The sequence below is a fragment of the Aethalodelphis obliquidens genome, unplaced genomic scaffold (genome assembly GCF_003676395.1).
Source record: "Aethalodelphis obliquidens isolate GAN/ISIS:26980383/991018 unplaced genomic scaffold, ASM367639v1 scaffold38, whole genome shotgun sequence".
NCBI lineage: Eukaryota > Metazoa > Chordata > Mammalia > Artiodactyla > Delphinidae > Aethalodelphis > Aethalodelphis obliquidens.
This window is the reverse complement of record NW_020837982.1, coordinates 5,879,034-5,897,430: the sequence shown is the minus strand read 5'-3', so window position 1 is coordinate 5,897,430 and position 18,397 is coordinate 5,879,034. Positions and strand designations below refer to the sequence as shown.

Genomic DNA, 18,397 nt, shown 5'->3' with positions numbered 1-18,397 from the left:
ACGTGGGCCTCTCACTGTTGTGGCCTCTCCCATTGTGGAGCACAGGCTCCAGACGCGCAGGCTCAGTGGCCATGGCTCACGGGTCCAGCTGCTCTGCGGCATGTGGGATCTCCCCAGACCGGGGCACAAACCCGTGTCCCCTGCATCGGCAGGCGGACTCTCAACCACTGCGCCACCAGGGAAGCCCAAATTTTCTTCTTTTTAAAAATCTGTAATTTTCTGTAATGAAGGTAATTTGTTTTGGTCATAATGAAAAAAAAATCTCTTTTACAAAGAAAGAAAGATGTGCTTTGATTATAGGTGGTACATGAAATTGAGGATTTCTTAACCATGGAGCTCTGTGGGCCTCCTGAAACAGATCTACATTTTAATGACAGAGGGAAATGAGAACAGATTTGAGGACTGTTCTAGCTATTTCGAAATGTCTTTGGGGGATAGTAAGGCGGCCTCCTAAATTAGTACATGTTCATGATCTTGAAACCTAATAGAAATTACATGCCAGACTGTAAGGAAATTTAATTTGGGTTTTTTTTTTTTTTTCCTTAAAACTACCATTAATGGGCAAAAAGCTAAGTTTGTTTGATTTTGGACAGAGACTTAGATTCTTTAAATCTAGTGATGTGAGTAGCCCTAGGGAAAAGGACAGAGTGAGCAGAGGACCACAGGACCTTTTAAGGAAGCCACAGATTTTTTTTTTTTTAATCCTACTTGTTAAAAAAAAAAAATCCTACAAAAGGCCATAAGCAGACATACTAATTCCTAAGAATTCACAGAATTTACATTTAAAAGACAAAACTCTTCACATTTCCACCAAAGCACTCCAAACAACTTCCTTTTCAAGAATCAGGAGACTTGGTTTTATTTTTGGCTTCACTGTTATAAACCTATATGGCTTTTATTATGAAAAAGAAAACCAAGCAACACACCCCCCAGAATGACAATTCATTAGTTTTAGGGAGAAACGTGCAGAGCAGACTGCACTACTTGGGTTGGCTGCTCAAGCCGATTTCTCCCCTGCAGGAAAGTCAGTGTCAGATTGAGAAATGCTGAAGACCAATATCTAACAGGATGCTTGTAAGTGCTTGAAGAGCTCATAGTCAAAGTGAGCGTGAATGCACACTCGTGTGAACCCAGCAGTACCGGGCACACACTGTCATCATTTCCGCGCTTTTAGACAGGTTGCTTACGCTCATTTTTGCCTCACTTTCCACGTGTGCCAAAAACACTGACCCTTACTCTGTAAGTGCGGTGTGGTACAATCCTGCACAGAGGGGAGACCTGAGCCCTGGCTCTGCCACATGTTATCTAAGAGATCTGACAAGCGACCTAACTTCTCTGAGTTTCAGTTCCCTTATCTGTGAAAGAGAGAAGGAACTAACACAGGTACCTTAAATATTTGTCAGAATTAAACGAGATAATGCCTTTGGGTGCTGATTCCTGGTAAGCGCTCGGTAGATAACAACTTACTATCATCTCACAGAGCTCATCTAAGAGAATAATGCAATATGGGAGGGGAAAGTGGTCTGAAAGGTAATTTTGACATAACTTAACATCAACACTACTGTAATCTCTAGGTTACAGTTTCAGAGAAACCACTAAACTCTCCTCATATTTCACTCCCTCCATGTGGGCCTGGCCTGTTTAAAGACATTCCTGTGGATTTTCTACCAAACTTTGCCCCTCTGTGTTCTCCTCTCCTTTTCCAGCAGCAGGGCTCTTGCCCACAGCTGGGAAGCTAATAGCTAGATGTGGGCATTTCCTATTTCTGACTTTTCTTCAATCAGCTCCAGGATGCTACTTGTTGAAGAAAGAAGCCCTGCTATTAAATACGATCCAGGAGCATCACATCATCCTCAACAGCACCTGGATGGGCCTGGAGGCTTCCGGGAGTCTACAATCCTGCCGTTTCCAATAAAGATGCCCAAGTTTCCTAACCTATGTCTACCAGCTCTACCCAGCTAAATCTGTTCAGGAGAGTTACTACCTATGTCTTACTTTGTCACCATTCTTTGGTCAAATGGGTGTCTACAAACTTTTGTTCTTCCTGTCTTTTTTACTTTCAAAGTCATTCACGGAGTACTACTGTGGAGATCAAAAAATGAGTAAGACACAGCCCATGAGTTGTTCAAAGCTTAACGGGGGTGGGACACAGATATAAAAATAATTGTACAACAAAGTAGAGAGTTAGTATAGGTGCCGTGGTGTCTTGAGGGAGGAAAACACTCTGGATGAGACAAAAAATGGTGACATTGGAAAAGACTCAAAATAGCCAAAACAATCTTGAAAAAGAACAAAATTGGAAGACGCATACTTCCTGATTTTAAAGCTTACTACAAATCTATAATAATCAGAACAGTGTGGTACTGGCATGAGGAAAGACATACAGATCAATGGAATAGAATTGAGAGTCCAGAAATAAACCCATGTACTTATGGTCAACTGATTTTTGACAAGAGTCTCAAGACCACCCAATGGGTAAAGAATAAATAGTCTTTTCAACAAATGGTACCGGGACAGTTGGACATCTACATGCAAAGGAATGAAACTGAATCCTTACTTCACACCATATACAAAAATTAACTCAAAATGGATTGAAGGCCTAAATGTAAGAGCTAAAACTATAAAATACTTAGAAGAAAATATAGGTGTAAATCTTCATAATTTTGGATTAGGTAATGGTATCATAGGTGTAACACCAAAAGCACAAGCACCAGAAGAAAAAATACAAAAATTGAACTTCATCAAAATTTAAAACTTTAGTGCTTCAATGCACATGATCAAGAAAGTAAAAAGACAACACATGGAAAAGGAGAAAATATCTGCAATTCATGTGTCTGACAAGGAGTCTAGTATCCAGACTATAAAAAGAACTTTCACAACTCAACAATAGAAAGAGAACCCAATTTTAAAATGGGCAAAGGAGTTGAACTGACATTTTTTCAAAGAAGATATACAGATGTCCAATAAGCACATGAGAAGCTGCTCAACGTGTTAGTCATCAGGGAACTGCAAATACAAGTTGAAACCACAATGAGATACCACTTCACACCCACTAGAATGGCTATAATTTTTCTTTTAAAGTGTTGATGAGTGTTGATATAGAAAAATGAGAACCTTCACTCATTGCTGGTAGGAATGTGAAATGGTGCAGCTGCTGTGGAAAACAGTTTGGCAGCTCCTCAAACGTTACACGTAGAGCTAGATGACCCAGCAGTTCTACTCCTAGGTATGTATACAAGAGAATTGAAAACATATTCACACAGAAACATGTACATGAATATTCATAGCATTACTCATAAGAGTTAAAAAGTGGACTCAATCCAAATGTCCACTGACTGATCAGTGAATAAACCAAATGTGGTTTAACCATATACAAGGGAGTATTATTCAGCCATAGAAAGGAGTGAAGTACTGATACGCGCTACCCCATAGATGAACATTGAAAACATTAGGCTAAGTGGAGAAATCCGGTCACAAAAGGCCACATAGTGTTTGATTCTATTTATGTGAAATGTCCATAACAGGCAAATCCCTAGAGACAGAAAGTAGATTAGTGACTGTCAGGGAAATGGGGAGTGACTGCTAACGAGTATGGGGTTTCTTTTTCACGTGATGAAGATGTCCTGGAATTAGACGGTGGTAGTGGTTCCACCGAATTATACATTTTAAAAGGATGAATTTTATTGTATGTGAATTATACCTCAATTTTCTAAAAGCAGGCAGACATTTGAACTGGATTTTAAAGGGTGAGCTAATTGGGCAGACAAGGGTGGAAAGAGAATTCTAGGCAGAAAGAACAGAATGAGAAAAGGTGTGGAAGCCACAAAAAAAGTAATGCATTCAGAGAAAGAAAAGTGGCTCAGAGGCTGGAGTATAGTTATACACACAGGAGTGGCAGAACCAACAAGGTAGTGAAGGGACAAATCATAAAAGCCCAGTATGCTAACCAAGGAGGTCATGGGGTGCCTTCAATGAGAAGGAGGTCTCCTCGCAGGAGGATGACATAACTCAGTTTCTTGGCTCAATCCATCTTGCCAAAGAAGCCTCCTTCCCTCAACTCAGAATCATCTGACAACACCGCTCCACTTTGGCGAGCCCAATGCTCATTTTCTCACCATTTATAAAATAGTTATTTACAGCATCAATTATTCTAAGTTTTTGCCCCACCAGAATATAAGCTCCTCAAGGGCAGCCCTGTTTCCAGCCTTGACTACGTAGGTACAAGCACACCCAGAGTGCTCTGTGGAATTCCAAAGATGTGTAAGGAGACTGGCAATGCTGACAGGTGCTGAGCTTTCCTAACTTTACAGACCTGTGTTCATGTGTCACTCAGCTCAGAATGCCCTCCTAATCACAAATCTCTTCAAAACTTTGCCATCCTTGGTGGTCTGTTTCAAATGCTACTTCCTTAAGAAGGCTTTCTTTGCTTCCCCACCTGGATGTGAACCCTCCTCTTTTCTCGTCTGTTTGTTTTGCTTTGTTTTGGCCACGCTGCACGGGCGTGCGAGCGCAACATGTGGGATCTTAGTTGCCCAACCAGGGATCGAACCCTGCAGTGGAAGCTCGGAGTCCTAACCACCAGACTGCCAGGGAAGTCCTGAACTCTCCTCCTTTGAGAAGGGTGTATTCTGTACTTCTGGTACTGATTTCCTCATACCTTAACCCCACTCATCTCACACATCTCTTACCCCACACTTTCTGGAATCTAAGCACCTTGGAATAAGGTCCACATCTTTCCCAGCCTTGGGACTCCCAGCACCGTGCTGGGTAGAGTCTGAAATGAACTGTTCAACTAGCAGCAAAAATGATGGAATCACAGACAGGAAGAAGCATTATCACAAAACAAAAGTTTTAAAAAATCCTAGAAGAAACTACACAGAACAGAAGGCAGGCACAAATAACAGAGGGTATTTGTTTAATCGGTTTGTGACCACTTGGCTTGTTTATATCGGGTCATTTTCATCACATGGATTTCATTTTGCTAGAACTCCAGAAGACTCAGACAAAGAGTAACGGCCTCCCAGCTGCTGCCTTCCCACATCTGTGGTTTTCCTATGATGTAAACAAAAGATTCTGGAGGTATGGTCTCTGTTAGTGTTTGCTGGTGTGGGTATGGTGGAGAGATGGGTGGTGGGGGCAGTTTGAGGGAAATCCACCTAATGAACTGACAGTTCATATAAGCAACACCTGGAGTGTTAAACCCCCTACAACTGTTATTTTACTGAAAAAAAAAATCCACTCTTCCTTTGGTAAATGTAAAAATTCTTTCGCCAGCTGCATTCCAATCGAAAGTGTGTGGCAATGCAGGAGAGATGGCAGCCGGAACAGATCATGTTCAGGATGTAGGGAGTGTTCCCCAGCAGCGAGGGGATAATCAGAACCCACAAAACCAATCTTCAGAGCCACGTTCCTTCAGAAAATGAGTGAGTCTCCCTGTGCCTGCTTGGAGTATTCTGCTTGTAAACACTTGGATGCTGGAAATACACATCCATATCTGATTGGTGGAAGGAAGGGCCTTTTGAATGGAAACTCTGTGACATCAGCTACTCAGGACTCCCCCCTGAGCGCCATAAAACTCCAAAGCTTAAGTTTTGGTCTTAGCCCTAGTTTTGTTAAATATTTACAATCTACTACAAAACCAAATTCACAGCAAATGTGTGTTTACACAACCTTGTGACACGGCCACTCCTGACAAGAGGGAAAGAGGACTAACGGTTATTGGCACCAGACCAGTCACTCTCCTCAGAAGGCAGATCCTGGCATTTCACATACTGATGAGGTAACTTGGGCCCAGAGAGGTTGTTACTTGCTTAACACGCCCAAAGGAAAAATGAGGAGAGTTAAGTCTGTCTGATTCCGAAGCCAGTGTTCTACTCTGCTACTGGTCAGTATGCCCCAGAGAAGTTCTTTCTCTAGAATTTGTAAGAATGTTCCAAGAGTCTACGATTCTAGAATAGGCATTGGCAAACTTTTTCTGTAAAGGGCCAGACTGTTTATATCTTAGGCTTTGCGAGTCATCTAGTCTCAGTTGCAACTACTTAATTCTGCCGTTGTAGCACAAAAGCAGCCATAGATAATATATAAATGAATGAGCGTGGCTGTGTTCCAATAAAACTTTATCCGGCAGCAGACCAGATTTGGCTCACTGGCTGTAGTCTGCCGACCCCTGCTCTAGAAGGTTCAAAGAGTGGGCAACTTCGTGTTATTTGGCTTAGAAATCAATGAAGAATTGCCTATTTCCAACTTAATTAATCAACAAGTATGAGTCTTCTCTATTCTATGTGGTCCATGAACTTAAGGAACTGATTTTCTTTTAGGAAGAAAAGACACAGGCACGTAAAAGCCAAAGAGCAACATGAAGCTGCACGTGATAAGCGCCAAAGGAGGGGCCTGCGGACTGAGGGCTGACTGACGGGCCACCACGATATTAGAAAACCAGGGTCCGCAACCTGATCAAATGATCCTGCACCTCACGAGAGCGCAGAGAGAGTCGGAAAAACTTCTCAGTGGGCAGGAATGAAAATGAGTCTGAAGTGACTGCCGCCACACGAAGGGTTTTTGGCACGTGTCAGATGCTGATCAAAGGCAACCTCACGGACTTCCCTGGTGGAGCGGTGGTTAAGAATCCGCCTGCCAATGCAGGGGACACAGGTTTGAGCCCTGGTCGAGGAAGATCCCACATGCTGCGGAACAACTAAGCCCGTGAGCTTCAACTACTGAGCCTGTGATCTAGAGCCCGTGAGCCACAACTACTGAGCCCCTGAGCCACAACTACTGAGCCCTCGTGCCACAACTGAAGCCCGCGCACCTAGAGCCCGTGCTCTGCAACAAGAGAAGCCACTGCAATGAGAAGCCTGTGCACTGCAACGAAGAGTAGCCCCCGTTCGCCGCAACTAAAGAAAGCCCGCGCACAGCAACGAAGGCCCAACGCATCCAAAAATAAATAAATAAATAAAAACGATTTAAAAAAAAAAAGCAAACTCTCCTTCAAACTTAGGAAACACACCTGCTCCCCGTCTCATTCTCAAAGGACAGGCAATTGACTTCAGGTGCAAGATCAATTGAGTGCTTTAGCAAACTCCTGGAGGGCTCCGTTCTCCTCCCAACTGGTGCTTTAAGCACTGAAGAGCCTGCAGGAGCTACAGGCAGGGCAGGGAGAAACCACCTGGGGTCACTCTTGGACATTCAGGAAGAAGCACTTCCTAAAAGCTTACCTTGCTCATGGCTGTCAGGGCGGGGTCACAGGCAGCATCGAGATCCTGAACCAACAGCTGAATGCTGCTGGAGATGACACTGCAAATCAAACACACTACTGTGGGCACAGCTTACAAAAGTGAACTGTGAACGAACGACTGACCGACACAGCCCCTTCCAAATGTTTCAGGCACCTGTGTAAAACTTAGATGCACCATTTCCTCAGAAAAACTTGAGTTTCATTTCAGAAAGGAATGAATGACAAGGAGGAGTGTTTTGGCTCCGCCCTCCTTCTTGCTGTGTGTCCTGGTCTCACTCGGATGTGTTCCTACTCAGTCAGGACACCAGATTCCACGGCTCGTCTCCCCAGTTGCTACACCCAGAATTCCTCTTTGCTACCTCCTCCAAAAGGACCCGTTTACCCAAAATGTTTAAATCAGATCTTGCGGGGGTGGGGGGGAAGTTGAGAGAAAATGACCTAAGAAGAGAATTTGGACTTTTCCTCAGTAAGTGGCTGATGTGAAAGCAGAAGCTTGGCTTTCCCAAATCTCATTTAACGACCAGGACAAAATCCTGCCAGGTAGCACCAGGGCAATAACTGTTTCAAGAAGGCTTTACAGGCTGAACTCCTTGGACAGACACTCTTCCACCCCAAATACACTTGCCCTCCCCCGCCCCCCAGGGGCTAAAATCAGGCTGCTCACCCTTTATACCCTTGAAACACTGGAGGTGGGGCTGGCTCTCTGTAGATTTAGCGGGTCAGATAGGAGGCCCTGGACCTGACCTTCCTGCAGGGATGGCCAAGGGGGGATTTCTTTTCTCTTGTTATTCCAGACAGGGCAACAATAAAGCCCCCATAAGCTAAAAATGATTGTATTTGAGGAGGCGGGATGGGGGGCAGCTGCACCAACTTCTAAGGCTCCTTGGTGGCTGGTGGAGAAAATAATCCTGATCCAATAGAAGGTCCTGGAAACTTCTCAGGTTCTGTAGTAACCTACGCTGACGGCCTGAGACACGCTGCTCCGTGAAGGGGGAATTTGGGCCTCGAGCAGGCGCGCGAGTACATACGTGCTGAATGTGTCCATTTCTCCAGTCAGATTGATTCGTTCAGTCAGACTTATGTCGACCTTCTCCTTGAGTTTCTCTTCCAGCTGTTAGAGAGTAACAGAGAGAACGACATACTTAATGCTTATCGGAAGGAGCAACGTAACAATACTTAACATTTACTGAGTGTGAGGATTCCGGTATAATTCCAGGCACTTTTCGTGTATGGACTCATTTAATTTTCACTGCCCTGTAAGGAAGGTTCTATTATGATCCTCCTTTGATATATGAGAAGATGGAGGCATGCCCTACCCAGGACAGTGAGTGGTAGGGCTGGGAATCAAACTTCCTCCAGAGCCTGTGCCCTTTGGCCCTGCACTGTACTTGGTTCTCATGACACACTGACAATTTAAACAGATCCCCATTTTTAGGATACTCCCTGCCTCGTGAACTGCTGGCTTACCCACCAACACTGGAAGCCTCCAGTGGTGGGTCGCAATAAAATCAGGTAAAGTATTCCCTGAGCGCTGGGCTGGGCCACCCACCGCGTTAAGGTGTTGAGGGATACCAAAATAAACAAAAGAAACACAGTTCCTGCCGGCATCATCCTACAGCCAAGCGGGGAGAAACGCTGGCCACGCTCCAGCAGCCTCCAAGAAAAATACAACTGACCGGGAATTGTAAATACCTCAAAACATCCCGGGAATTGCTTCACCTAGCATCCCCAAACCTATTTATTACAGAAACTCTAAGAATAAAGAATGTTTTGTCTTAGATTTAAAAGTGACTCCTAGGAATGGGTAAATTAATGTAACCTTTTGGGAAGGCAACTTATTTAAAAGGCAAACATTTAAACATACACACTCTTCCGGCTGGCGATTTCGCATCTAGAAAGATATTTCAACGAGTAATGAGAACAAGGTACGGAGATGCGCACGTGTTCTTTGCAGCATTCATGAATTAAACCAATATTTACTGAAAGTCTATTCTAAATAGAGTGCCAGGCTCTGTCATAGCATAAGGGAGTTAGCTGGTGAAAAAAACAGATAAGATCCTCTTCTCATAAAGCTCACATTCTGCTGTCGTTTATATTAGTGAAAAACTGGAAACAATCTACACGTTTAGAAGGGATTGAGGAGAAAAATCACAGCGCAGGCTCTCAAGGCTTCAACTCTCTAGCGGCCTTTCCCTGTTAACACTGAAAATAAAATCCAAACTTCTAACTATGATTTGGGTCCTGTCTAGCTTCACGGCCCGCATCTTGCTTTCCCCCTTGTCCGCCTGGCTTCAGTTATACCGACCTCTTAAGGTTCTGGAAGACACCGGGTCTTTTCCCCCTCAGGGCCTTCACACGTCCTACTTCCTCTCTCCTCTCCGAAGCACTCTCTGCTCCCCCGTCCTAGCCAGCTCCTTTGCTTTGCCCCCCCCCCCCCCCGCCACTGCCCATCCCTTCCAAGCTCCTCACTTGGCAGTCTCCTTCCCACCCCTCAGGTCTCTGCTTCAATATAACCTCCTCCAGGAGGCCCTCCTTGACTACTCTACCTCAGTAGGCAACTCCCTAACTAGCACTGCAACATCTGTTTCCTTCTCAGCACTTAGAACAAAATTGAGGTTACATTTTGCCTTATTTATTATCTGGCTCCTTTATTAGTTCTAAGTTCCATGACAGTAAGAAATTTGTCTACTCTGTTCACCTCTGTGAATTAATACCAAATACAATGCCTGGTACATAATCAGTGCTTCATAAAGATCTCTTGAAGGAGGGAATGGCACACCCCATGCAGGTGTTAAGCGTAAAAGTGTTACAATTAATGAACCGATATTGACACATTATTGGCATTGTTTTCTAAATATTATTTTTCAATTCTTCATTGCTTGGATTCTCAAGTCTCTTTGGTTTCTCCCTCCATTTCTTTTTGCAACCCCCCCCCCCAAACCCCTGTGATTTTTTCCTAAGGAAACTAGGTTGTTTGCCCCGTAGATTTTCTCATAGTTTGATCTCATTGATTGTATCCACAAGGTACTAATTAGCATGCTCCTCTATCCCTTGTATTTCCTGTAAATTGTAGCTTGATGTAAAAGCTTGATCAGATTCAGATTTTTCTTTTTTTAAAGAAAACTCCTTCATGGGAATCCCCTGGCGGTCCAGTGGTTAGGACTCGGCGCTTTCACTGCCGTGGCCGGGGTTCCATCCATGGTTGGGGAATGAAGATCCCACAAGTCACACAGCACCAACAAAAAAAAAAAAGAAAAAGAAAAAGAAAAAGAAAGAGAGTAAAAAAAAAAAGAAAACTCCTTCATGATAGTGCTGTGTACTTCCATCAGGAGATAACATGATGTTTGGTTGTCTCTCTTTTTGTAATGTCAGCAGCCATTGATGGTCGATGCCCAGATCTATTATTCCATTAAGAGGTATAAAAGAATGATATTTGAATTCAATATCTTTTCTTCTTCATTTATGAACTGAAAATCTGCTATAAAAATATACTTCCCATTGTCTGTGATTTGGTTATCCTGAGGTACAAGTCAGATAGGAAAGGCAGGATAAGAACTTTTCCTTTATTTACCAGTATTCAATTCATGCCAGTGGTTTCTTAGTATCTTCCAAGGTGATAAGTGAATTTTAAAAATCATTATAACCAAATGGATTTAAACATATTTGATGTTTACAATCGACTGTAGCTAATATTCTCACTGATACTTGTATGTCTCATCTTTGACCAGTAGAGTTCATTCAGGCTGACTCCTGTAATTAGTTTCCTAACGCTGCCGTAGCAAATTACTACAAACTTGGTGGCTTAAAATGGAAATGTATTCTCTCACAGAAGTCCAAAGGCAAGGGTTGGCAGGGTTGGAAATGTGGAAAGGAACTTCTAATCCCACATCGAAGGCTGAACAGAAAATTCTTCTGGTCTTCCTTCTGCTAATGGGAGCTCCAGCAGAGACATTACCCTTTCCTGCTTCCCAGTTCCTGAACGTCAGCATCCAGACAATGGTTATTTGTTTCTGCAGATTGAGAATATGCTCCATACATTTCAGGAGACACATAAAAGCCCAAAGGATTTTCAGTGAGCCTGGTAACACTCCTGAGAATGGAATCACTGGTTGTGACTCATCACCACGAAGGCTGGGGCCTACCACCACTACGACTGTAACTGCTTTCAGCACGTGGGAGACAGGGCTACTGACCTATTTTCAAGAGGGCACGTCATGCTCTTTGAGTAGCTTACACAGCTCTGGGGAGGAGACCAGTCATACTTTCTTGCCCAGTCTCCTTTTAACAAGGTCCTTCTGCAAGGGGGCTGCCTGGGCCGTCCCCTGGCTGGACCTCGAGTTTTCCCCTGTGGGAGACCAGCTGTTCTGCCCAAGGTTGTGTGTGGCCTCGTTGGGGCCCATATTCTTACCCACTGAGCTAAGTGGCCCAGGCGGCTCAGGAAAAGGAGGAGGTGGCGCAAGGGCAGCCCGGGCGGCTCACCTGCTGGGTGGTGGCCAAGCAGTACTCTGCAGTGCTCAGGATGCTGCAGATGAGGCAGAGCTCCTCCAGGGTGAACTTGGCCACTTCTGAGCCCTCCTTTTCCTTGAGGAGGCTGCTGATGGTCAACCCACCGCCGCTGCTTGTGGTTCTGAGGAAAAGGCATAGGGACCAGTCAGGCCAGGACTCCTCATTTGCTTCCTGACCCGGAAACTGCACGTTGTAAGACAAAGAAACAGGGGAAGGAGAGGCTGGACGTGGCCCAAACAAATCCACACACAATGAGGCCCTTTCCGAGTCACCTGACCTTGACTGTCATTTGTTTAAATTCTCTGACCATCAGAAATAGGAAGAGACGATCCCAACAGTGAGCCAGCCATCAGTCATGTTAACTACAATGACTCTGCTCTGCTGAGCGGCCTCTCTGCTTAGCGTGGCATTTCCTGATCTGTACAGCTCATTCAGAGTCATGTGTGGTGCAAAAGCTGGTTCCCCAACTGTTTCTCTCAGTTAAGAAAATTCTGCATGGGAGCTTGTCTTCGTGCTTGTGGAGGGGTTCAGAAGTGAATGTTGCGACATGGTTCCTGGCCAAAGGCCTGACTGCCTCAAGAAACAAAAAAGCACGTCATCTCTTCCTACTGATCTAATCATGTGATCACAAAAAATAAAAAAGCAGTTTTTAAAATAACTTCCTGCAGTTATAAATAAAATTTCAACTGTGAGAGTCTATTTTTTAAGAAGACAGAAATCAATGATATTTACCTTAAAAATAAGAGAAATTTTTCCTTTAAAACACACACACACACACACACACACACACACACACACACACAGCCCTAAACTTCCCAGTCTTAGGTAATCAAAGATTTGAAAACATCTTAATTTCTAGTACTTATAAGGGTATGAGGACACTGGCTGTCTCTTCCACTACGGGTTAGGAGCTTTAAATTGTACAACTTTTTTGGAGGTATTTTTCAGGAGCTTAAAAAAACGTTCAGACTCTTTGACCCAGTAGTTCTACTTCTGTTCAAGGATGCTCTTCTGAATGTTATTTAAAATACCAAAATACTGAACCCAACATAAATGGTCAATTAAGAGAATGATCAATAAGAAATCTCAGAAGTTAGCTGAGGGCCTTCGGTATGTGGGAACGTCATAGCATCATTAAAAGTGTCTTGATGGGGCTTCCCTGGTGGCGCAGTGGTTAAGAACCTGCCTGCCAATGCAGGATACACAGGTTCGAGCCCTGATCCGGGAAGACCCCACATGCCGCGGAGCAACTAAGCCCATGCGCCACAACTACTGAGCCTGTGCTCTAGAGCCGGTAAGCCACAACTACTGAAGCCCATGTGCCTAGAGCCCATGCTTCGCAACAAGAGAAGCCACCGCAATGAGAAGCCCGTGCACCACGATGAAGAGCAGCCCCCGCTTGCCGCAACTAGAGAAAAGCTCGCACACAGCAACAAAGACCCAATGCAGCCATACATACATACATACATAAAAAAAAAAAATCTGGAAAAAAAAAAGTGTCTTGAATATTTTTACTGTGCTGACTGTTCTCTGCTCTTCTCTTCCCTTTTCACTGCTTGGGAGACTGACCTCTGCAGACTTTTCACCCAGGCTCCCCAGCCCCCTGGGCTCCTGTTGGTTTCAGCCATCAGCAGAGGCTGTAGGAAGTCAGAGAGGTTGAGGAGAGAGAAGTCGGAGTAACAACTAGCCTTCCTGCTCCCTCTGTTTCAGTGTGGTCCTGGCAGTGACCGTGGCCCCTATGACTACAGTTTCTGTTAGGCAGCCCTTTGTCCACAGCCCTAGCTGTCACGTGAGTTTTAAAGTAGTAACAATTACCCACTAGAGTTTGGATGCTTCAGAATGCTCCCTTGGTTCCTTTCACCTGCCCCCATTTCTGTGAACAGTGGCTTTAGTAATAATATCCCAGCTGAGTACCATTTGTTTCCTGCTGTGACACTGACTAATACACACGGCAAAATGCTCACATCATGACAAAGCAGGGTGTAAAACTATAAGCACTATAGTCCAGTCCTGTTAAACAAATAAACAGAAGCATTCAGTCACACACATTACGCATATAAAGAAAGAACAGAAAAATGTATACTGAAAAGTTAAACCTGTTTTCACTGGGTGGTGATTTTTATCTTCATCTTTGTGCTTTTCTGTGTTTTACAAACTATAACAAACTTGCAGTATTTTGAAAATCAGGATAAAAGTTATCAAAAATTTAAAAATAATGTTTATCATATTCAAAGAAATTCTCGTGTGTAAAACATGTCTGTTACTTCAAATCTCTTGTAGAGCGAAGGGATTTTATTTTTCTTTCCTCCCAATTATGTAAAACTCCTATATATGACACATTTTAGTGACGGTGACAGAAACTAAATTCCAAACTGTTGAATTTAGCTATGGGAGTGATTTATAATTACTGGATTCTGAAGCATTGCTTCAGATCATATTCTATTACAATAGAAATTGCTATATAACCAAAATATCTCTAAAACTCTAGTCGAACAATCCATTTATTTCAAGTAATAAGCTATATAACAATATTTTAATGCCCCAGAATAACAGAGTGAAGTCGCTATAATTAGGAGCTATGCTATGCAACCACCTTTCCCCCAATCCTACCGCATCTTTAAATATTAGACTCAACCCAGGAGAGCAAGATACACACACCATAAGAGAGACTTTGGCCTGAATGAAACTGCCCTTGCTGTTCAAAAGTCATTGCTACCACCACCCCACTTCTTTTGCCAAGTACCTACCACTGAATCCATGTAAACTAAGCACGTCTATAATGGGACTGACTCCCCTGAGTCCACCGTGGCAGGATCTGACCTATGCTAGTGGCCAGCGTGGCAGTACTGACTTCCTCTGGCGGTCCTGGTCAGCTGTGGAATCCCATTTGAGAGGAAACAGTCTCAGACCCTTGGGAACTCCATAAGGGTGTTTTCCTCCCTGATACTCTCGGCAGTTTAGCGAACAGCTTCAGGGTGGATTTCCTTAAAGATTTCCATACTTAGGTATATTCAGAATCTCACTTCTCCGGTCAGACCAGGAAGAACAGGACTCACTTGGGCAGGTTGCCAGAGAGGATTTTCCAGGCGTACTCTCGGAGGTACTTCTGGAAAATAGTGGTCAGGGCGATCATCGGCTCCCCGGTACTGAGCTGCGAGCACTGCACCATGCACTTCTTGTAGTAGACAAAGAGGTCGGCGCAGCTGGGGAGCACGGCGCCCCCCTCGTCCGTGTTGGGCTTAGGTGGCCCCTGGGCTTTGAAATCGGCCACGAACCGATCTATCAGCTCCCCAAGGTTTCTGGGAGGAAGAAAACATGAAACGTTATTTTATTTCAAGAAAGAGAAAACAAACGTGCTTGACTGCCGCGAGGCGATCACTCCTCATGCTTTTTACATTTAAAATTGGACCCGTTTCAGTAAGTCGGACAGAGAAAGACAAATATTAGATGATATCACTTATATGTGGAATCTAGAAAACAATACAAATGAATCTATTTACAAAACAGAAAGACTCGCAAAAATAGAAAACAAATGTATGGTTACCAAAGGGGTAAAAGGTGGGGGGATAAATTAGGAGTATGGGATTAACAGATACACACTACCATATATGAAACAGATAAGCAACAAGGATTTACTGTGTAACATGGGGAACAATGTTCAATATCTTATAATAACCTATAATGGAAAATAATCTGAAAAAAATAACTGAATCGCTTTGCTATATACCGGGAACTAATACAATACTGTAAATCAACTGTACCTCAATAAAAAGTAATTAACTTAAAACATTTTTAGAACCTGGATCCATTTTTATCAATATCATCATTAACTACCACCACCACTCCTACAACAACAGCAGTGATAAAATTTGGCATTTGTGCTGTTTTATACTTTTCAAGGCACTTCATGATCGCATTTGACCCCAAACCCCTGGGAGAAAGATAAGGTGTTATTGGACCCTCTAAGAGATGAAAAAAATAAGGCCCAGAACGTTTGTCACACGATTTAGTGGCAGAGCTGAGCCTAGAATCTACCGCTTAAGTGTGTGCACTGGTCCTACTACCTTATCAGTACCAGCTCCCCTTTCCACAAATGAAAACCCTAAATAATGACAGTGTTCATTTTCTGAACACTTATGGTATACCAGGCACCATGTCAGCTCTTTGTAAGAGTCTTTATACGTGAACTTCACTTAATCTTCACAATAACCTTATGACGTAGGGACTAAAACTATCCTCCTTTTCAAAAAGCGAGGTGCAGAAAATTAAAGGACCTTGTCCAAAGTCATACGGCCAGAGAGTGGAGGAGCCAGGATTGAAACCCAAGCAGCCTGGCTCTAAACCTCATGCTTTTCCCCACTCTACCCTACTACCTCCTCAAACACAAAAACGTTATGAAGTCAGCAAATACTTAGATATCATTAACCTAAAGGTACCCAGCAGACAGACAACTAAACAAAGAGAAACTGGAAAGAAACAGTCTAATGCTCTCTTTCTCCTTTAATGCAGTTTCTTCTGAACAACTTCCAAAATCAAAGGTGTAAGAAATCTTGGGAGGAGAGAAAATACTGAGCCGCTCCAGGCTTGCCCCAGGTCACGGTGATGAGGATGGTTGCAACTTTCTCCCATTTCCCATTCAAACATCACTGAATTTGCCTCAGTCACACTAAGTCATCACTGTTCACATCCAGCAGGGCTATATTAATTGGTCCCTGCACAGTTGTGCTCTATGAAAAATGGGGGAGAGGTGGGTGTTCCCACCCCTCTTAACATTTTGTATCTTTTTAGTTGCTGTCTAAGGCTACAGGAATCCAGCTGCGTTTTTTGTTTTGTTTTTTTGTATTTATATAACAGTCAAGAAGAAAAAGATAAGAACCACATGCATTATTAATGAGTAGGAACAGGAGAAAATTGACATTTTACTCAAGAGCTTTTCTTATTGAAAGTTTATTACATCCAGATATAGCCACTGTGCCCTCAAAGAACTTAAGGCCTAGGACAGTCCATTGTGATGGTGGTGACGGTTAGCAAGCAGAGAAGGAGCGAGTTAGTTGACCTTGGAAAGCTCCAGCGTGTCCACCCTCCTTCCTCACACCCTCCTCTTGTCTCACCTTTCCATTTAATTTCCCACGTCTCCTCTACAGCGACCCCATGCTCCAGCCAGGCTCCCCTCAGCTGCCGCTCTGCTCCATCTCTATCCCTGACTCTGTGCATCTGCCTGGATGCGTCCCCTGGTGACTCTCCCGTCACCACCTGTCCACTCACCCTCCCAGCTCAGCTCAGGAGGCACCTAGATAACTCCTACTCACACCCATCCTCTATCTCAATTGCAACTTCTGTCATCTGTAACACACTGACGACTATTTTTTTTTTTTAACACTTCATTATACAGTGTGAGGGTGTCAACTATTCAGGAAACATGCTGACCTTCTCCCATCCTGGGCCCGTGGTAGGCCATGCTCATCAGGAATGGCTGTGTCTTTCTCACTGATCTCCAGGGTAATTTCAGAAGCCTTCCTGAGACAGCACTGTAGCCAGTCACTTCTTATGAGCTGAAGTTGGCAGATAAGGTGAAAGCTGCTTGCTTTATAGTGGTAGAATCTTCTTCTCTGTGTCACGTATGTTACCGTGAGATTCTTGAGAGCAGGGATAATGTCTACGCTACTTCTGCTCCCCCGAGGCCCAGCCCTCAAGCTTCCGTGTGCAGCTAAGCTCCCAGTTACGTTGGTGCCCAATACATACTCGGCGGATCAACCTCCACGTTTTGTTCCTAAGGGATGGGAGTGGAAGGGTTGGGGCTGGTGCACTGGATGAGAGCACAGAACAGCAGGGGAGGGTTCCTCTCGAGTCTTCCTATGAGAGACTCTAACCTCCGAATCCACAGTGCCAACCAAAACAGGGGCGAGAGCTCCAAGGCATTTTTGCCTGAACCACTCCTCTAATGCCGCTGGAAGCTGAAGCCAGGATACTTCCTCATCTACCTCCTATTTCGGAGCCAAGCTGATGAGTAAGACTGTAAATTAATTGTGATCATAGAATAGAGACAAAATTTCCTCTTTAAAAAAACCCAAACACTAAAGATCTTCCGTATTTTGCAGAATGTCTCTTGGGTTACTGTTGACATTGTTCTCTGGTGTGAACGAGAAATAGACCAGAGTGACCCACCCCTCCCCACTTCCATCTTGCGCTCTTCATCAGCCTGCTTCTATGCCACACGAGACACTAGACAACGAGTAATCAAATACCTTCACAGAAGAGAAGAGGACAAGTCACCCGGATGGGAACGGGTAAAGTTCATGAGTTTGCAAAGGGAATGCAATCCAATCAAATACGGATGGAGCACTTCGTATGCACAAGGCGCTGCTGCGTATATAAGTATATATAAGTAGATCTTACACTTGCTGTGTAAGATATAAATTAGTCCAACAACAAAAAAAGCAAAGGTTACCATTCCTTCCAGGCACCAAACACTACCCTGAGTTTTGGCAGGATCTTATAGGAAGGACTACTGGAGAAAGGAACACGGGGGCGTGCTGACCTGTTGAATGGAATCACAGGGATGCGCCTTTTATACCCTAAAGCAATTACAATCAAGTAAAAGGTTAAAAAGGGTCAAGTCCTGATTACAGTGCTGCGGGGGGGGGGGGGGGGGGGGGG

The 18,397-nt window shown here is 44.0% G+C and overlaps 1 protein-coding gene across 2 annotated transcripts in view; it reads right to left on the bottom strand.

The window, feature by feature from the left end:
• The window catches only part of VPS53 (VPS53 subunit of GARP complex), a 125,299-nt gene that overhangs the window by 27,662 nt on the left and 79,240 nt on the right, over window positions 1-18,397 (bottom strand). For both annotated transcript variants that reach the window (XM_027130558.1, XM_027130559.1), the window contains exons 14-17: window positions 14,797-15,039; window positions 11,714-11,861; window positions 8,263-8,345; window positions 7,215-7,293 (exon numbers count right to left, since the gene is read on the bottom strand). In XM_027130558.1, the coding sequence (XP_026986359.1) occupies window positions 7,215-7,293; window positions 8,263-8,345; window positions 11,714-11,861; window positions 14,797-15,039 (553 nt within the window). The remainder of the gene's footprint in view (window positions 1-7,214; window positions 7,294-8,262; window positions 8,346-11,713; window positions 11,862-14,796; window positions 15,040-18,397) is intronic.